The sequence below is a fragment of the Myotis brandtii genome, unplaced genomic scaffold (genome assembly GCF_000412655.1).
Source record: "Myotis brandtii unplaced genomic scaffold, ASM41265v1 scaffold956, whole genome shotgun sequence".
Taxonomy (NCBI): domain Eukaryota; kingdom Metazoa; phylum Chordata; class Mammalia; order Chiroptera; family Vespertilionidae; genus Myotis; species Myotis brandtii.
This window is the reverse complement of record NW_005371949.1, coordinates 564,667-581,365: the sequence shown is the minus strand read 5'-3', so window position 1 is coordinate 581,365 and position 16,699 is coordinate 564,667. Positions and strand designations below refer to the sequence as shown.

The following is a 16,699-nucleotide window of genomic DNA, read 5'->3' as shown; positions in this document are numbered from 1 at the left end:
CTTTATGCATTGCATAAATATATGTTTAATTTGGAGTAAGTGAAATCTTCCTTTTGAAAGCTATAAAAGCAGGGTTTTCTCTGTTAAAAACTCTGCTGTTGAGGTAGTGGGGCAATGTTGGTAAGGGATTAGATACAGGATCAGAAAGTATATGTACACTTGGAATTTGGGGTTTGTCTTACTTAGAACACTAGAGTGAGTACTATTCACAAGACTACACTGTTAGTGGTTTTAATTATACAGTTGCCATTGATAATGAGTATAATTAAGCAGGCAGCCGTTCTATTTTCAAAATGATTGTTTATTTTTCTTTTGGTTTCCTTACTGTGGAATATTTTAGTCCTTATTCAATAGGGAAATGAGACTGCTACATTCAAAAAATAACTTTTTCTCTTTTTTTTCTTTGTCATTAATATTTCATTCACTGGCAAGTCTGGGGGGGGGAATCCAATAGTTTTTAATAATTTAAAAATATTGTTATATTGTTTCATCTCTCTATTGTAATATTTTATGGGATCAGGGTGGTAGATTAAAGGCTATATTTCACTGATTTTGCTTCTTATCCTTGTCTCAATTTCTCTTCTCAAACTCTGGACGTCCTAGGATCCCTGTCCCTAGGCCTTGTCTCCTCTATCCTGTGACACAGTGGTTTCTGCTTGGGTCCCACCCTGTTCCAGGGAGATGGGACGTGCTGTCCGGGAAAAGCCAGGGGAACTTACCTGGGCGCTGCCTTTCTCGGACCATAGCCACCCATTTCTGTTTAATTTGATTCATCTCTAGGGACGTCACATTTTTATTTTTTTACTTTTCTTCAGCTTTTAAAATTATTATCAGTATGAGGGTTAGTTCACTGGAAGCTACTTTACTATGCCTGGAACAGAACTCCTGGGCATCTGCATTTTAAAGAGCAAATTAATAAAAATTAGTATTTCATGCAGGCACATTTAAGACATTTTGCCCAAGACATCGAGTTTTAGTTCATATTGGGAGCTCAGGGTGATTTTTTTCACTGTATTGCTCCAAACATTAAAAAAAAATCTAATTTTCAGATTCACCAAGGGGGAAAATACAGTGTAGCTTTGCTGTAAATCATTGGACATTGGAAGTAGGTCAGGAGAACTGGTATCCACTGCTGTTATCATGAGATATCAGTGTTCTGCAAAAACAGTGTCTGTGATATGCATGTCACTAGATGCATATTGGTTTATATTCACTTACCCATAGTTACCTTAGTGAAGAAACAAAACCTACTCAAGTTATCCTACGGAAAATGACAGTGTAGTAAAGGCTCAAAGGCTATATTGTGGAACCAAAGCGTAGAGAATCTAAGACCTTATCAGCAACTGCATTTGAGACACGTAAAGCTATGGAAAACAGATTGCAACCTTTAAGTCTCTCTCCTGTGGGTCTCCTGTTTCTCTCTCTGATCACCTAGTTTATTCTTTATTCTCTCTGTGCAGATTGGCTTCCTTTGATTTTCCATCCATATGGAAAGGTAGTTGCCCCAAAGAATTTACATCTCCTCACCTACGTTGACCAGCAGAGACTGTATTCCCCTAATACAGGCCTGGGAAAGTGAATCTGATTGGCTATTGGGGGTTGGAGGACCCCCTGGTGGAATAAGGTCTGGCCAGGAGGGTGGGATTCCAGGGTAAAAGTATTGCTACCAGAGTCAACTGTGTGGTTGGGGACCAGTTCTTAGACAAGGAGAGGATTTTGTAAGCTGGGAAGTTACTATAGGAATCAATCGAATTAAATACCTAGAAGGATTGGGTGTTTCATTGAGTAGCTACGTGGATAAACAGAGAAGCTGCATACAGGCAATGTGTTAATTTTAAGCCTATAATCTCCATATTTAGTTTTAGAAGACTGTGTGTGTATAACCACAAGCACCCACAGGCAGTGTGTTTACGAGGATTAAATGGTAAATGACAAATGTATTCAGAGTGATGCTAGCAATGTTATATCAAGTTATAACTCTCACAATCTTGGCCCTGCTTTATACATTGTTAGATTTTGGACTAGCATTTTAGCAACTACTAATTAAATATTATAGTGGAGGAGATGCCTGACCATCCTAATTTGTATGTTTTTTTTAAGCATTATATATTTTTGCTTCAACCACAGAACTATCTAACATGCCAGGCACTCAAAAAAATATAGTGAATCATGATCTCACTGGGATATATAGATTTTCAGGTGCTCTCCAACTGTATTTTCATACTTCCTATCTTTGTTTGAAAAATTAATGCCTTTTAAGGTAAACTTAAAAACACCCATAAATTTTGACTTTTATTTTTTGAACTCTTGATCAATAAGAAACAGCAATTTCTGGTTCTTAAAAAGAGAAAAGAAATGAGTGTCTGAGATATGAAGGAATTCAGAGCCAGCAAGAACACAGGGTTACTTTCTGCGAATTTCTGTGGGCAGGATGTATTTGATATTATATGTAATGCCCTTTGCCCCAAGATTCCAAGCTTTAGTGATTTTCCCGAGGCACTCACAGGTGAGTGCTTAGGATATTCAAGTATAATTTAGCAGATGCACTACATTATCCACAATGATGTAGAATCACCAAGAAATTATGTGGTCATAGTTTATATTTATGTGGTTATTGTAGAAGATTTAGCCTAATTAAGCCAGATTTAAAGCATTTTAGGAATAGGAGCTTATTTGTTCTTTGAGATATTTAAAAATGCATTTTTACCAATTTGGGTGTAAAAATCACACTTTACCTGTTTTAAAGCAGTATTTTCCTGCTGGTGGTGAATGGTATTGAGAAAAAGGTGCAAAATACATCAAGAAAATAAACACTGCAAAGCCTATGAATAAAATTATACCTTTCCCTCTTTTATTTTACTTCTATTATAGGTTAAATATATATATATAGATTGATTTCAGAGAGGAAGGGAGAGGGAGAGAGATAGAAACATCCATAATAAGAGAGAACCATGGATCAGCTGCCTCCTGCACAACCCCCACTAGGGATTGAGCCCACATCCCGGGCATGTTTCCTGACCGGGAATCAAACCTGTGACCTCCTGGTTCATAGGTCGATGCTCAACCACTGAGCCATGCTGGCTGGGCTCTATTATAGGTTTTATATTGAGGACTCATTTATAGGGCTCATTCTGTTTTGGAGACTGTCTCTAATTTGTATATCATAATATATACATCAAGGCTTCCTGTCACATACTGTTTAAATATCAGTGAGTCACTTTTTCTTTTTGGTTTTCTGGTATGTTGCATGGCTTTATGGTGGGAGTAAAAAAATATAGTGCTTTTAAGGATTGTAGCATTTATGTTTCAGCTAGTCAGGCATTTTTCATGAAATAACTAATATTATTAGGCAGTTTTGGTGAATACCTACTGAATAATGTGTAAAATTGGTAGTTTAAGAATTCAGAAAAGGGGACCACTGGCCTAGAGTAGCCTGGGAAGGACTCATTGAAGAGAAACAGTGGAATTGTTTTTGGATGGATTTGTTAGGACTTATTTAGGAGAGAGGCTAATCTAGGTTAGGAATTCTGGAATGGAAGGCCCAGGCATATTCAGGGAAGAGTAGAGTGGGTGATTTTTTTCTTTTTGTTGTTGTTAATCCTTACCGGAGGATATTTTTCCATTGATTTTTAGAGAGAGTGGAAAGGAGGAGGAGAGACAGAGAGAGAGAGAGAGAGAAACATTAATATGAGAGAGACACATCAATTGGTTGCCTCCATGCCTTGTCGGGGGTTGGGGATTAAGCCTGCAGCAAAGGTACGTGCCCTTGACCAGAATCGAACCCGTGACCCTTCAGTCTCTGTGGACTGACACTCTGTCCACTGAACAAAACTGAATAGGGCTAAAGTGAGTGATTTTGACTAGTGTTGGGTTCATTGTGAGGAGAATAAGATACTATTGGAAATAGATATTGAGATCAGATGTTTGTACATTGTGAGATGAGTAGCCTTATGGTAATAGCAGCAAGTGCTTGATCGTGTCTGGAAAAGACTAGAAGAGTAAGAGGTGAGAGGCAGAAATTTAAATAGGAAAAACTGAGTTGAACTAAGTTGGTTGCTATCAGAATGGACAGGAAGGGACAAAATAATAGTTCATAAAGAGTGATTAATAGACTTGGGGACTAACTCTCTTATGGATACAAAGGATAAAGGAATATCAAAAGATGGTTCTGAAGTTTTAAATCTGGAGAGCAGTGAGAATAAATGACTACAAGCAAACAAAAAGACAGAAGGAATTATTGATTTTTGGGGGGAGGATGATTTAGGTTTCAGAATTTAGGGTTGATTTTATCAGTAAGTATGTGACTATGTCAGTGAAATATATGATTCCAAATCAGGGACTGGAGCTTGTGAGAGAAATCAGGAGTAAACTACATCAAGGTAAAGGAAATAAATATGTGTGAAGGCTATTTCTAAAGTTGGAACCTAAATACGAAAGGGAAACAAGATTATAGGTCAGGGGTGGGCAACCTTTTTGTGAGTGCATGCCAAAACCAGCAAAATCTCTGACTCAAAATTCTGCGTGCCAACCCCAATTTTTTGAGAACATGTTACGCCTACTTGATATCTCTTAAGGTGTACGTATGTGAAGAACCTTGAGGAAATAATAAAATTCATTCGAGCTACAAAAACACAGTATATGATGATGAAAAATACATTTATTTTTTAATGTATACATGTACACTGATAGTCCGACAGAAAACTTTATGACTTCGTTTGATATTATCAGTGGGACTTTTGTTGCTGCATCACTGATGACAGAGATTTTACATCAGGTTTATATTTCGTGACCTTCAGAGATATGCACGAGCTACTACTTTCATCTGTCAGGCTACTCCTATTATGAAACTTAACAAAATTCATCACTGAGAACAAAGATTCACAATTGTAAATGGAAGATTATAAGAGAGGGTTTCGCGTGCCAACAAAAGTTATTGGCGTGCCATGTTTGGCACTCGTGCCAGGGGTTGCCCACCCCTGTTATAGGTAGATCATGGGGCCCAAAGTAAGATTTTTGTTGAGAAGGTAGAAGTAGTACATATTTATAGATACGGAGAAGCCAGTGGCTGGAAGTAGACTAACATTGTTGAGAAGTAATAAATTGGGGAATTGTTGATGTGGAGAAAAAGAGCAGTGATCTTAAAATATTAGGGTTTTAAGGATGCTGGCCAGTTAGATTCTGGTTAGTCAGTATTTTATTGCACAAGGCCACTCAATGAATTCTAGGACAAGTAAATACCTCAGAAGAATTACTTGGTCAGTGTATTTCATACTTTGGTAGAAACATCCTTCTGTCATATTGGTGTTAAAACCAGACGTCTTCCTATGTTATATCAGTTTGATATTCTCTTATGGTTTACTAGCCTTCTTTTAATCACAGATTCCTACAAACTTTATTGGTGTCAGTGTCAAATCTACAGATTGAGTCCCTCAGTTGAGTTACTAACGTAGAGACCCAATTCAGTACTCCCTGACTATTGGGCAGTTTGAGTGATGTATTAACAGAGATGATATTTGTCATTATATTACTTTATCATCATGTTGAGTAATATTCCAGTGGCCTCGTAAATAAATAAAAAAACATTGACCAATCTGTTAACATATTTTATACTTTCCCAGTATAAATTTTTATTTTGCAGAATATGAAATAAAGCCCATTTACTGCCACTTACAGCCATTCTTATTGACAGTTTTTATGCTTTTAGTGAGAATAACGTGTCATGGGGAAGAGAGCACGGGCTCTGGAGTCAACTAGGCCAGCTTTTATACTTACAAAATGTAGGCTTGTTTCATTTGTTCCTTCAGACTATTTCTCAGAGTAGTTTAAGGTTCACAGCAAAATTGAGGGGAGTGTACAGAGATTTCCCAATAACCTTATCCCTCCCAGGCATGTAGGCTAGTTTCTAAATACCACTGATTCTCACTTTCTTCCTCTCTAAAATGCAGGTAGTAACTCCTCCACCTCATAGGTTTTAGGGTGGAGAAGGATCCTGTTTTTAAAGTGTCTGATATTTAATAAGTACTCAGTGGTGGATGTGTTCTCCTATTAGAGACATAATGGCTTTAAAACTTACTTGGGGCAGCATTATGTTTATGGAGTGCTTTCTAAATGTTTTTTATGATAATGCTTAATATGGTCCTCAGACTTTCACTGAATGAATGAATGAGTGAATGTAAATATACCTGCAGGAATAAATAGTTACACAGCAGCCCGGAGTCTCTGAAAAGTTTTTACTTCAGTCTTGGGTAGAATTGCTTGCCTATATGTCTATAGGACTTGGGTATCTGAAGGATTTAAATGTGGTGATTATGGAAATGAGTTGATGTGCTTAGTCGAGGGTAGTTATTCTGTTTCCTTTCGCAATAGTGGGGACTTCTGGGAACAGTGGTCTTACAATCTGTGGAACAGTTGATTCTAGCCCAGGCCCCTACCTCTGAGACTCTAAAGTGGATTCATTTTATAAGAGGACCCACTGACAGTAGTGATCAAAAGCTGTTTTTTGTTTATTAGCTGCTTTGAAGCTCTTAAGATGAGTAGTGGCCCTAGAAATTACTCATCGGCCAGGACCCTCCACCTGCTATGGCCTGTGGCACCTCTGAGCAGGCTGGGTAGAGCGCTTGTCCTCTGTGCCGGTACCATGGACCCAGAGCCAGTCCCCCAGCTGCACGCCGCATGCCTGAGCCTCTGCTGAGCCTCCTTTTCTCCTCATAATCTGAGAACTTTCGTGATACAATTTTGCTCTTTTAAAACGAGGAAAAACATCTAAATGGGTTAGCTCCTTGCCTGCGGCATAGTAAGCTCTCAGTAAATGTTGTGTCATTGTTGCTGATGATGCTATAATTTGGAATAATCAATGATTAAATTATGACTAAAGGATAAACTCAACACAGTGCCTGGTACATAGTAGACCCTTAATAAAAATGTTCCCTCAGAGCCTTTCAGATCTTGCTCTCCAGCAAATGTCAGTTTGGCTTAAATAAACTCTTTTTTTTAAAAATATTTTTATTGTTGAAAATATTACAAATGTTCCCCTTCCTCCCCCCACCTTTGCCCCCTTCCAGGCCCCTCCCCAGGCCATCACTGCTCCATTATCTGTTCATAGGTTAAGCATATATGCATATAAGTTCTTTTGGTTAATCTCCCTCCTGCCCCCTGCCCCTTCCATCTAAAATTCATCAGTCTGTTGCATGCTTCAATGTCTCTGGATCTATTTTGTTTTCCAGTTTATTTTGTTCATTAGATTCCACATATAAGTGAGATATAAACTCTTATTTTACTCCTATTTTCAAATGCCCACTACACGCTTTCCCCCCTAGTTTTTGATGCAGACAGAGAGTAGATGGCTTCTGGGTAGAATAACTTCCTCAGATCCACCACTGGAAATACGAATAGCTGGGTTACTATACTTCTACGTGGCAAGGATGAGGATTTAGAATTAGGTTCTTATGCTTTAAAATTGCTTTTCCTGATAGCACCTCTAAATGTGTGTATTCCATTGCTTATCTGATTCTACAGATGCTGTTGACTGAGTACTTGGACATGAAAAATACTCGTACGGCCTCTGAACCATCAGCTCAATTGAGTTACGCCAGCACTGGACGGGAGTTCGCAGCCTTTTTTGCCAAGAAGAAACCTCAAAGGCCGAAAAATTCTCTTTTCAAGTAAGTATCTCCCTGTTGGTCATATAGCAGGTGTTAGGAAATGTTAGATCCAGGCAGGACTTGCTACTTAATTGACAGCCATTACTTCACTTAGTTAAAGTTTTGAAATAATTTATAGGAAGTGAATGTATATTTAACTTTGTATACTTTAGTTTTTTGTAAGGGGAAGTGGTAATATTGGAATATGGTTACTGGACTATCTACAACTTTAAAAAAAACTGCAGGAGTTTATTTTGGGGGAGCTTTATATATAATGAAGGAAAATTACACTCTCCAGTTGTTTCTGAGGAATTTATATGAAATGAAATGTAATATTTCAGCCTTTGAAAAACCCAAGTGCTAAGAAGCAACCTTTGTTAATAAAGTTATGTAAATCTGTCTAACTAAGTAGTATTGGGTTTTGTTTGATTTCATAAAGGTACAATCTGGACTTTTTTCCTTCTAATTACTATCTTAGCAATAGCTAACAGTTATATTATTATTAACATTGATAATGACAACAATAGTAGCTACCATTGATTGAGTGCTTATTATTGCCAGATACGCTGGCAGATAAGTTACTCCAAACAGTATCAAGCATAATTCAGGTTACATCAAACTTCAGCAGCTGGAGTACTGGCTAACACTTACTGAGTCATTACTGAGTGCTAGCCAAGGCATGAAGCCATTTTCATGGATTATATTATTTACTCACTATGACCTTACAGGTGTGGGTTCAATTTTTAATCCGATTTTACATGTAAAAACAGCAACAACAACAACAAACTGAAGCACAAGAGAGGGTAGGTAACTTATGTAAGTTTACCCAGCTAGCAAGTGCTAGAAGCAGCATTTAAATCTTGGTAGACCTATGTGTCCTTTTGAAGAGTTAATAGATATTTAAGAAGTTGTTTCTGTAAATCTAAGTGTGTAAAGTGGCTACAGAAGTATGTATTAGCGCAGTGTTTGGAATACTGGAAGCTCCAGTATTTTTTACTGATTCACTTTTGAGATTTGTTTTTTGGGGGCAGGTTCTTTTCTCTTTTGTAGTCCTCACCTGAGGATATGTTTCCAATGATTTTTAGAGAGATTGGAAGAGAGAAAGCGCGCATTTGGAATACTGGAAGCTCCAGTATTTTTTACTGATTCACTTTTGAGATTTGTTTTTTTGGGGGCAGGTTCTTTTCTCTTTTTTAGTCCTCACCTGAGGATATGTTTCCAGTGATTTTTAGAGAGATTGGAAGAGAGAAAGCGCGCGCGCGAGAGAGAGAGAGAAAGAGAGAGAGAGAGAGAGAGACGTCAGCTGATTGCCTCCCTTACCACCCTCCTGGGAATCGAATCTGCAACCGAGTCATGTGCTCTGACCTGAATGGAACCAGCAACCCTTCAGTGCACGGCGGGATGACCCTCCAACTGAACCACACTGGCCAGGGCTTTTTTGTTGTTGTTTTTTAAATTGTGGACTATAGAGTTCTTAATCATAAAGGAAAGTTTCAGCACTTCATTTATCTTGTGTCTAGAGGAGAGGAGATTTACTCTTTTCACAGTAGAATAAAATCCATTCTGTTTATTGAGTGCATTTCTTTTTTTTTTCTTTTTACAGTTTATTCAGAGGTTAGATGCAGTATCAGTAAAACTGTTTTCATCTGCAGGTGATGTAGAACCCCATATGAGCCACGAGTAGATTAAAGCGGGGGCAGTTATTATCTCACACAATAAGGATGAATGTAGAGGACTCCTTACCTCACCAGCACGGTGTCATCACGGACTTGGCCCTTCCCATTTCTCTGCCTTTATTTCCACTCTAGTAAGAATGGTGATGCCAGGAAGTAGGCTGTGATTCTGCCTATAAATCTGTTTTTAATTAGTAGTCTTTATTGTTTATGGCAATTTTAGGTTTTTAGAAAAATGGAGCAGCCAGTGCACTGAGTTCCCTTATGTTCCCCTCTCCTGTAACCTCCTCTATCAACATCTTGCATGAATCTGGTACATTTGTTATACTTGATGAACCAATTTACACTAATAAAAGAGATAGATGCAAATTGACCATACCTTCACAATGCCCACCATCCAGTCAGGAGTGAGTATGCAAATTAACCGGCCATCTTTGTTGGGCTAATTTGCATATGTAGGCGCCATGGTGATGGCACAAATTAACCGGCCATCTTTGTTGGGTTAATTTGCATATATAGGCGCCATGGTGATGGCACAGGCGTTCCGCACTGCCCCAGCCGCTCCGGGCCTCTGGGCAGTGTGGGAAGGCGGGAAGGCGCCAGAACGAAGGCAGAAAGGCAGCTCAGGGCTAGAGCGAAGGTGGTGCCGTCAACCAGGGCAAGGAAGGCCCATTCTTGTACGAATCTTCGTGTATCGGGCCTCTAGTATTTATATAATTATTAGCTGAAGTTCACTGTTTTCATTAGGGTTCACATTTTGTTTTCTACAGTTTTACGGGTTTTAAGAAATGTATCATGCTATAGATCACTATTACAGTCTCATACAAAATAGTTTCACTGCCCTAAACACCCCCCATTTTCCACTTGTTTATTCCTACTCCTTTTTTCCTGCTCCCTGAACCCTTTTATTGTCTCTACCTTTGTCTTTTCCAGAATGCCTTTCATAGTTATAGTCATATAATATGTAGCCTTTTCAAGCTTCTTTTCCACTTAGCAATATGCATTTAAGGTCCTTTCATGTCTTTTGTAGCTCAGTAGGTCTCTCTGTATCGCTGAATAATTCCATTGTGTGGATGTACCACCATTTTCCCATTCAACTATTGAAAGGTGCCTTGGTTGCTTCCATAAAGCTAATATAAGCACTCATGTGCAGGTTTTTGTGTCCCGTATAAGTGTTCAGCTCATTTGGGTAAATACCCAGGAGCATATGGTAGACCACGTTTAACTTTAAGACACAGCCAAACTGTCTTCCCAAGTGGACCTGCCCCTTCAAATGCTTTTAAAATTAATTAAATTATTGCTTATACATTCATTAATTTTTCCTGCCAGCGACAGATCCCCTCTGCATGTTTTCCTCAGGAGACGCGGACTGGGTCTCTGTCCATTCCTGAAGTAGTCCCTGGCAAGGGCAAGTAGACTGGGTGGTCATCTTAAACCAGTTAGGTTCACTCTGGGGACAGGTCTCAAGCTGGAGAGGGAGCCACTTTTCCTGAGCACAGGAAAGAGAACTGCTGAGAAGAGAGGAGGCAGGTAGCAGAACCCCCCAGTAGAACTGGAGCTGTGCCAGCAAGCAAGAAAGGCGGTGGAAGGAAAAGGTAGTGGATAGGGACACCGAGACTGCCTCAGATGCTGCCTGCTAGGGTCCTCCTCCTCTCCTGTCTCCCCTCTCCCAGCTCAACCCGCCACCTAAATGTAGGTGTTGTGCTGAAATCAGGTTTCAGGGTTTTTAGATTCATGCTCTCAACCGTCACCCCTGAGACCACACAGCCATTTTTAAACATTTAGCCAATCCTGAAATTGTGGTCCTGGAAAACATAAAATGTTGGAAATGAATAAATGACTGTGAATATTTGTCACATATTTATTATTATTGCATAGAAATAAAAACTCCTCACCCGCATAGGCCATTATCTCAGATCTGCCTTTCTTAGTCTGGGTTCCACCTTCGGTGGGCCCTGTGGTCCGGAGCAGATCTCCTGGCTTGAGGGCCTCGTGTCTGTGCTGCAAAATAAGGAGGTGAGACTAGGTCATCTCTAGAGCCCCTTTTCCTGTAAAATTGTACCAATCTGTGACTTGTTGCAAACATAAAAGGATTCCCAAGGAATACATCAGGTCATGAGGATGAGGATTTTGGTGAGCTGTAACCTGTTTTTATCACATCCGTGAAGGACTTTATTGCTCCCTCTAATTGCCCCGAGCCAAGGTTAATTAAGTGTGTTTAAGTTCTCTCTTATTGTATAATGTGGGCCTCTCCATTCTTTGCTCAAGAGTTTATTTCTTTCCCTTGTCATTTCTGATCAATAGCTGTCAGCATGCATTTCGGAGGCCAGCGGCTTCCTTTTTCTACTTGACTGGCAGGTGGTACTTTACTGCACACTGGGCCTTCCTTCTGGCTGTGAGTGTCCTCTTAGTTCTTGGCAGGGTGCAGAGAGAGGATCAAGCAGCCCAAGTGTCCCCCTCAGACTGACATTCAGCTTAGTGCGCCTCGTCCTTGTCAGAGGATGGATAAAGGAGGCAGAATTAAGGAAATGATGGTGCTCCCTCCTTGTGGCCAGGAGCCTATTCTGTAACTGCTGTTCTTCCATTGTGGTGCTGTTTACGCCTCAGTGGCAGCAGTTCTTCCACGGATTTCTCCTGTCAGCCTGGTATTCTGCCTTTGAAGATACTGGGTTGGAAATGGAGCTACTTAGCAGAGGATTTACTGTTTGATAGAGTCACAATTTTAACTGTTTCTTCCTTACCTGCAAGTTTCTCTTAAGATAGTGATTTTCATTTGTGTGGGGTTTTTTTTTGTTTGTTTGTTTTTTGTTTTTGCTATTTATTGTTTTAGATCTGTGTTCTCTATTGTGAGCCTTCCCCTATGAAACAGTTCCGGGTAGGTGTGGCAAACACACGTCTGGAGCTTGGTATGTTTCAGAGCATTTCATGTGGCAGGTGCAGGTCAGAGCCTGGAAGCCCTTTCGAAACTGTATTGTGTGTGAGGATTTAGCTGCCTTGCTTTTTTGGTGTACTTCAAGGGTGGGGAACATCCGGCCCACGGGCCGTATAAGTCCTGTGAAATCATTTGGTCTGTCCCTGCCAAGGCATTAGGGGTGAGTTAATTAAATGACCAAATATAGCAAGCTAATTTTTAAGGCCATCATTTCGTATGGCCCACGAATGATGTTATAAATGTCCAAATGGCCCTTGCAGAAAAAAGGTTCCCCACGTCTGAATCAGCAGCATTCCTAGCCTGCCCATTGTCTAATCCTCTAACGGGGGACTTAGAATGGCACGATGTCTGCTCTGAGCATCCAGGACTTCTGTGTGACAGCTGGCAGCTACCGATAGCTTCTGAGCTGGACAGGCAAAGTTAGAATGACCTTATGAGCTACTCTTTGCTGTGTGTGTAGGGATCCTGGCAGAGGATCTGGAGACCAAAGAAAGTTGATCAGAGTTGTGCCATCTGAAGTGGAAAGTGGGCAGAAGATCCCAATGCCGTTGTGGAGGAGCTGTAGCCAGGAGCCGGTTCATAAATCCAGATCTGTGCCAGCCCATGCCTGGCCTGTTGTGGCGTAGCCTGAGTGTCCTGGTGTGGCCCACTGGGGGCATCACAGACTAGAGGAGAGTACTTTGGAATCCGTAGCCCACATTGTCTGTTTGGTTACCACCTGACCATTGTTTCCCTGCGTTTCATGCAGGTTTGAATCGTCCTCCCATGCCATCAGCATGAGCGCCTACTTGAGAGAGCAGAGACGGGAGCTCTACAGTCGGAGTGGAGAACTCCAAGGTGGGTGATCAAATTTTGGGGGAAAAATTAGTTTTCTGGAGGAAGACCTGAAGTGTGCAGTGTGTGAAGTTCAGGTTTGAATTCACAGGATTCTTTCAAGGGGCAAGGGTTTAAAGACTTGATAACCTGCTTCTGTCATTTCCCAGCATCTGTGGACAAGCGGCTAAAGCTATCACTGTGGCCACAGAACTTACACACCTGCCACCATTCAAGTGGGAGCTCAAAGCAAAAAGAGACACCATTAGTCTCTTCTGCTTAAAGATGGCAGATGTGAGTCCGGTCACAGTCTAAGGCAGTGGTCGGCAAACTGCGGCTTGCGAGCCACATGCGGCTCTTTGGCCCCTTCAGTGTGGCTCTTCCACAAAATACCGGCTCTTCCACAAAATACCGACTTCTGTGCATGGGCCACGAAGTTTCAATCGCACTGTACGTTCGTGCCCGCACATGGTATTTTGTGGAAGAGCCACACTGAAGGGGCCAAAGAGCCGCATGTGGCTCGTGAGCCGCTCTTTGCCGACTACGGGTCTAGGGGAATGCCAGTCCGTGGCTGCCACTGTTGCTTAATGTTCTCAGTCCCTCCTGGAATATGTCAGGAGTATCTGAGATTTGGAAAAAGACTGTCATTATTTAAAGGGAGGAAGGATGCCTTTAAATAGTATGTTCCAAATAACATAACTTTGATACACAGGTTATTTGATACCCAGACGTGACTACTAAACAGGGCTTATCTGAAGAAAAAATTAAGTAAATTTAAGTAAATAACAAATCAGACCAATAGCATTTCCTTCTTTGACAAAAAGGACCTAATTATGGTAAGTGTAATCATTCCAGAAAGATCTGTGAGGGCCTGCCAAGTGCAGCACATCCTAGGCTTCGGAAGGGATAGAGGTCAAGTGCAAGGAAAGAAAAGATAATGACTTGGGGTCCAATTCTGAAACCAAGGCATGCATGTCAATAACAATATCAGAAAGTGAATGTTACCAACTGAGTAGATGGTAGGCATGTAATTGCTAGAGGAGATGAGGGAAGGGAATGATTATTGGAGCTATTTTAGAACTGTGGGCTTTCTTATGATGGATGGATAAGACCACTTTCAGTTTCGATGCATTGGAGGCACTTGGGATATTTTGAGGTGACCAGCCTAGACAATTAAATATTTAGTTTTTAAGACTCACCATAGCTCTACATCAGCGGTTCTCAACCTGTGGGTCACGACCCCTTTGGGGGTCGAACGACCCTTTCACAGGGGTGACGTCACCTAAGACCATCGGAAAACACATATAATTACATATTGTTTTTGTGATTAATCACTATGCTTTAATTATGTTCAATTTGTAACAATGAAAATACATCCTGCATATCAGATATTTACATGACGATTCATAACAGTAGCAAAATTACAGTTATGAAGTAGCAACGAAAATAATTTTATGGTTGGGGGTCACCACAACATGAGGAACTGTATTAAAGGATCGCGGTATTAGGAAGGTTGAGAACCACTGCTCTACATCAAAATGTTATGATGTAAACAGCCAGTCTTTCTGGGTTTAAAGACTCTCGCCTCGTCATTCCTATGTTTACCTTTGTTATTAATATAAATGTCTATATATTTTTCTAGCGATCCTGCTGTGCTCTCCCATAGTTACATCAGAGTAATAATTCAAGAGCTCAAAGCCTAGAAATATGTTTGAGGACATAAGGAAAAGGAGATTAGCCTGCCAGCATTTTATTTAATATGAAAGTGTTGCTGTATGTGCTGGAAAACATGAGGTTGCATCTCAGAGTCTCCAATCACAGGAGCATGGAGAGTTAGCATTGGAGCACAGGAAGGAAAGACCCCTCTGATGGGACAGAGAGCGAAGGAGGATTGTGCCCCAGGCTGTGGCAGGCAGCGACCTCCCTGGGAGCATAGGGTGGACTGGACGATCGGTTGGGAGGGACTGATAGAAACACAACACACATTTTTGTAGGACTGATTGGACTTAACTGCCACTTGGGGAGGGGGTAACTGATTATCTAAGGCTAGAGGTGTCTTCCATACTCACAGTGTCCTAATTTTAATTTCAGAGTTGGCTTAAGAAATAGTTCAAATTTACCTTCATAATTTCTTGCCCCCTGGCTTCTAGTACATAAAATTCCTTCAATGGGGACAAACAAAATCTTTCTTTTTTAGCATGAATCCTGATAATTCATTTTTATTCTTTAGTAAGCTTAATATTTTAGAGCAATTTTAGATTCACAGTTTAATTGAGTAGAAAATTAGAAAATGCCGAGCTCCCCCTCCCCCGTCCCGTGCACGCACAGCCTCCCTGCCAGCACCTTCTGCTCCACCAGAGCCCTGCGTTCAACACTTAGACCACCAAGTGGTTACGGGCCAGCAGTGCAGCCTGTCACTCAACTCAGGCACAACTAGTCGACAAGGATAAACCACTGACACTGGATTCTTTCTTTTTTTGTTGTTAGTTAGTGGGTAAGAATAGTAAGCACTCTGGGCCCTCGCCGTGTGGGATGATTTTCAGTTGTGTCCCCCCAACTCCCTGGTCTCCTGAGAGAATAAGAGATCAGTGAAGACTAGAGGGTCTGGATCCAGATTGCCCACTTTTCAAATTTAGCTTCCCATTTACTAGCTTTGTAATCTCTGTACCTCTGTTTTCTTATCTCTAAATGGGCATAGAGATAATAGTACTTATCCACAAGGTTGTTGTGAAAGTTAGGTAAGTTAAGATGTGAATAGTGTTTACAAAGTGTAATTTTATAGTAAATGCTATGCCTGTCTCTTTTTCCTCAAGTATTATTGTAATTGCTAGTACTGTCTCTTCAGAGTTTTCATACGCATTCTGTTTGTCTCTTTGTCTTGCTAAATTCTCAGCTTTCCAACTTAAATTTAATTGTCACTTATACTGAAGAGCTCTCCTCTCCCTAATTTAACACAAACAGACACATATGCACACCGACACATGTGTGTGCACATACATGTGCAAGCACACATGAGCATATACTTGCGTGTGCGTGCACACACGCACACACACACACACACACATACACACTGAAATTGTGGGCCCTGGTGTGTGCTCACATCTTTAATGTTCTCTTTCTGAGCACTTTCCACACTATGATGTGGATTAATGCTCACTCGTTGGAGTCTGCCACAAAGCTATAAGCTCCACGGGGGAAATACTATTTTATTTCCTGTTCTTAGTACAGTGCCTGGTGTAGTAAATGTTCAGTAAATACTGGCTGACTCAGTGACAGGAGGAAAGAGGAAGCTGAGGTCTGAAGCAGGATAAAGAGCTTACCTTTGAGAGGTAGGAAGATGCCCAAAGGAGATGTAAAGGCTATGTGTAGATTTTTGTTCTCTGAGGTTGTACGCACCTTTACTAAATAGAAATGTTGCCCTTGAGTCTGGCCTAGGACAACACCGCTGTGTGTAATTGAAAAACATTTAAAAACCCAACTAAGTTACAGAGGAATTTCATTATGTAAGGATGGTTAATTGAAGAGTCACTATAATCTAACTAGGAACTTTCCCATCTTTCAAAACTTAATTGAAGTATGGGACTTCCAAGCAATAGTCCATTGTACTTTCCAGTGTTCAGCAAAATAGGAGGATTTATATC

General features: G+C 40.6%; 1 protein-coding gene across 2 annotated transcripts in view; it reads left to right on the top strand.

Moving 5' to 3' along the window:
- EXOC4 (exocyst complex component 4) overlaps nt 1-16,699 on the top strand; it is a 653,645-nt gene that overhangs the window by 112,774 nt on the left and 524,172 nt on the right. Inside the window, exons 2-3 of one of the 2 annotated variants that reach the window (XM_014533235.1) lie at nt 7,516-7,661; nt 12,994-13,082. In XM_014533235.1, coding sequence (XP_014388721.1) covers nt 7,516-7,661; nt 12,994-13,082 — 235 coding nt within the window. Of the gene's footprint in view, nt 1-7,515; nt 7,662-12,993; nt 13,087-16,699 lie in introns of both variants that reach the window. The other variant, XM_014533234.1, reaches the window with a different exon arrangement.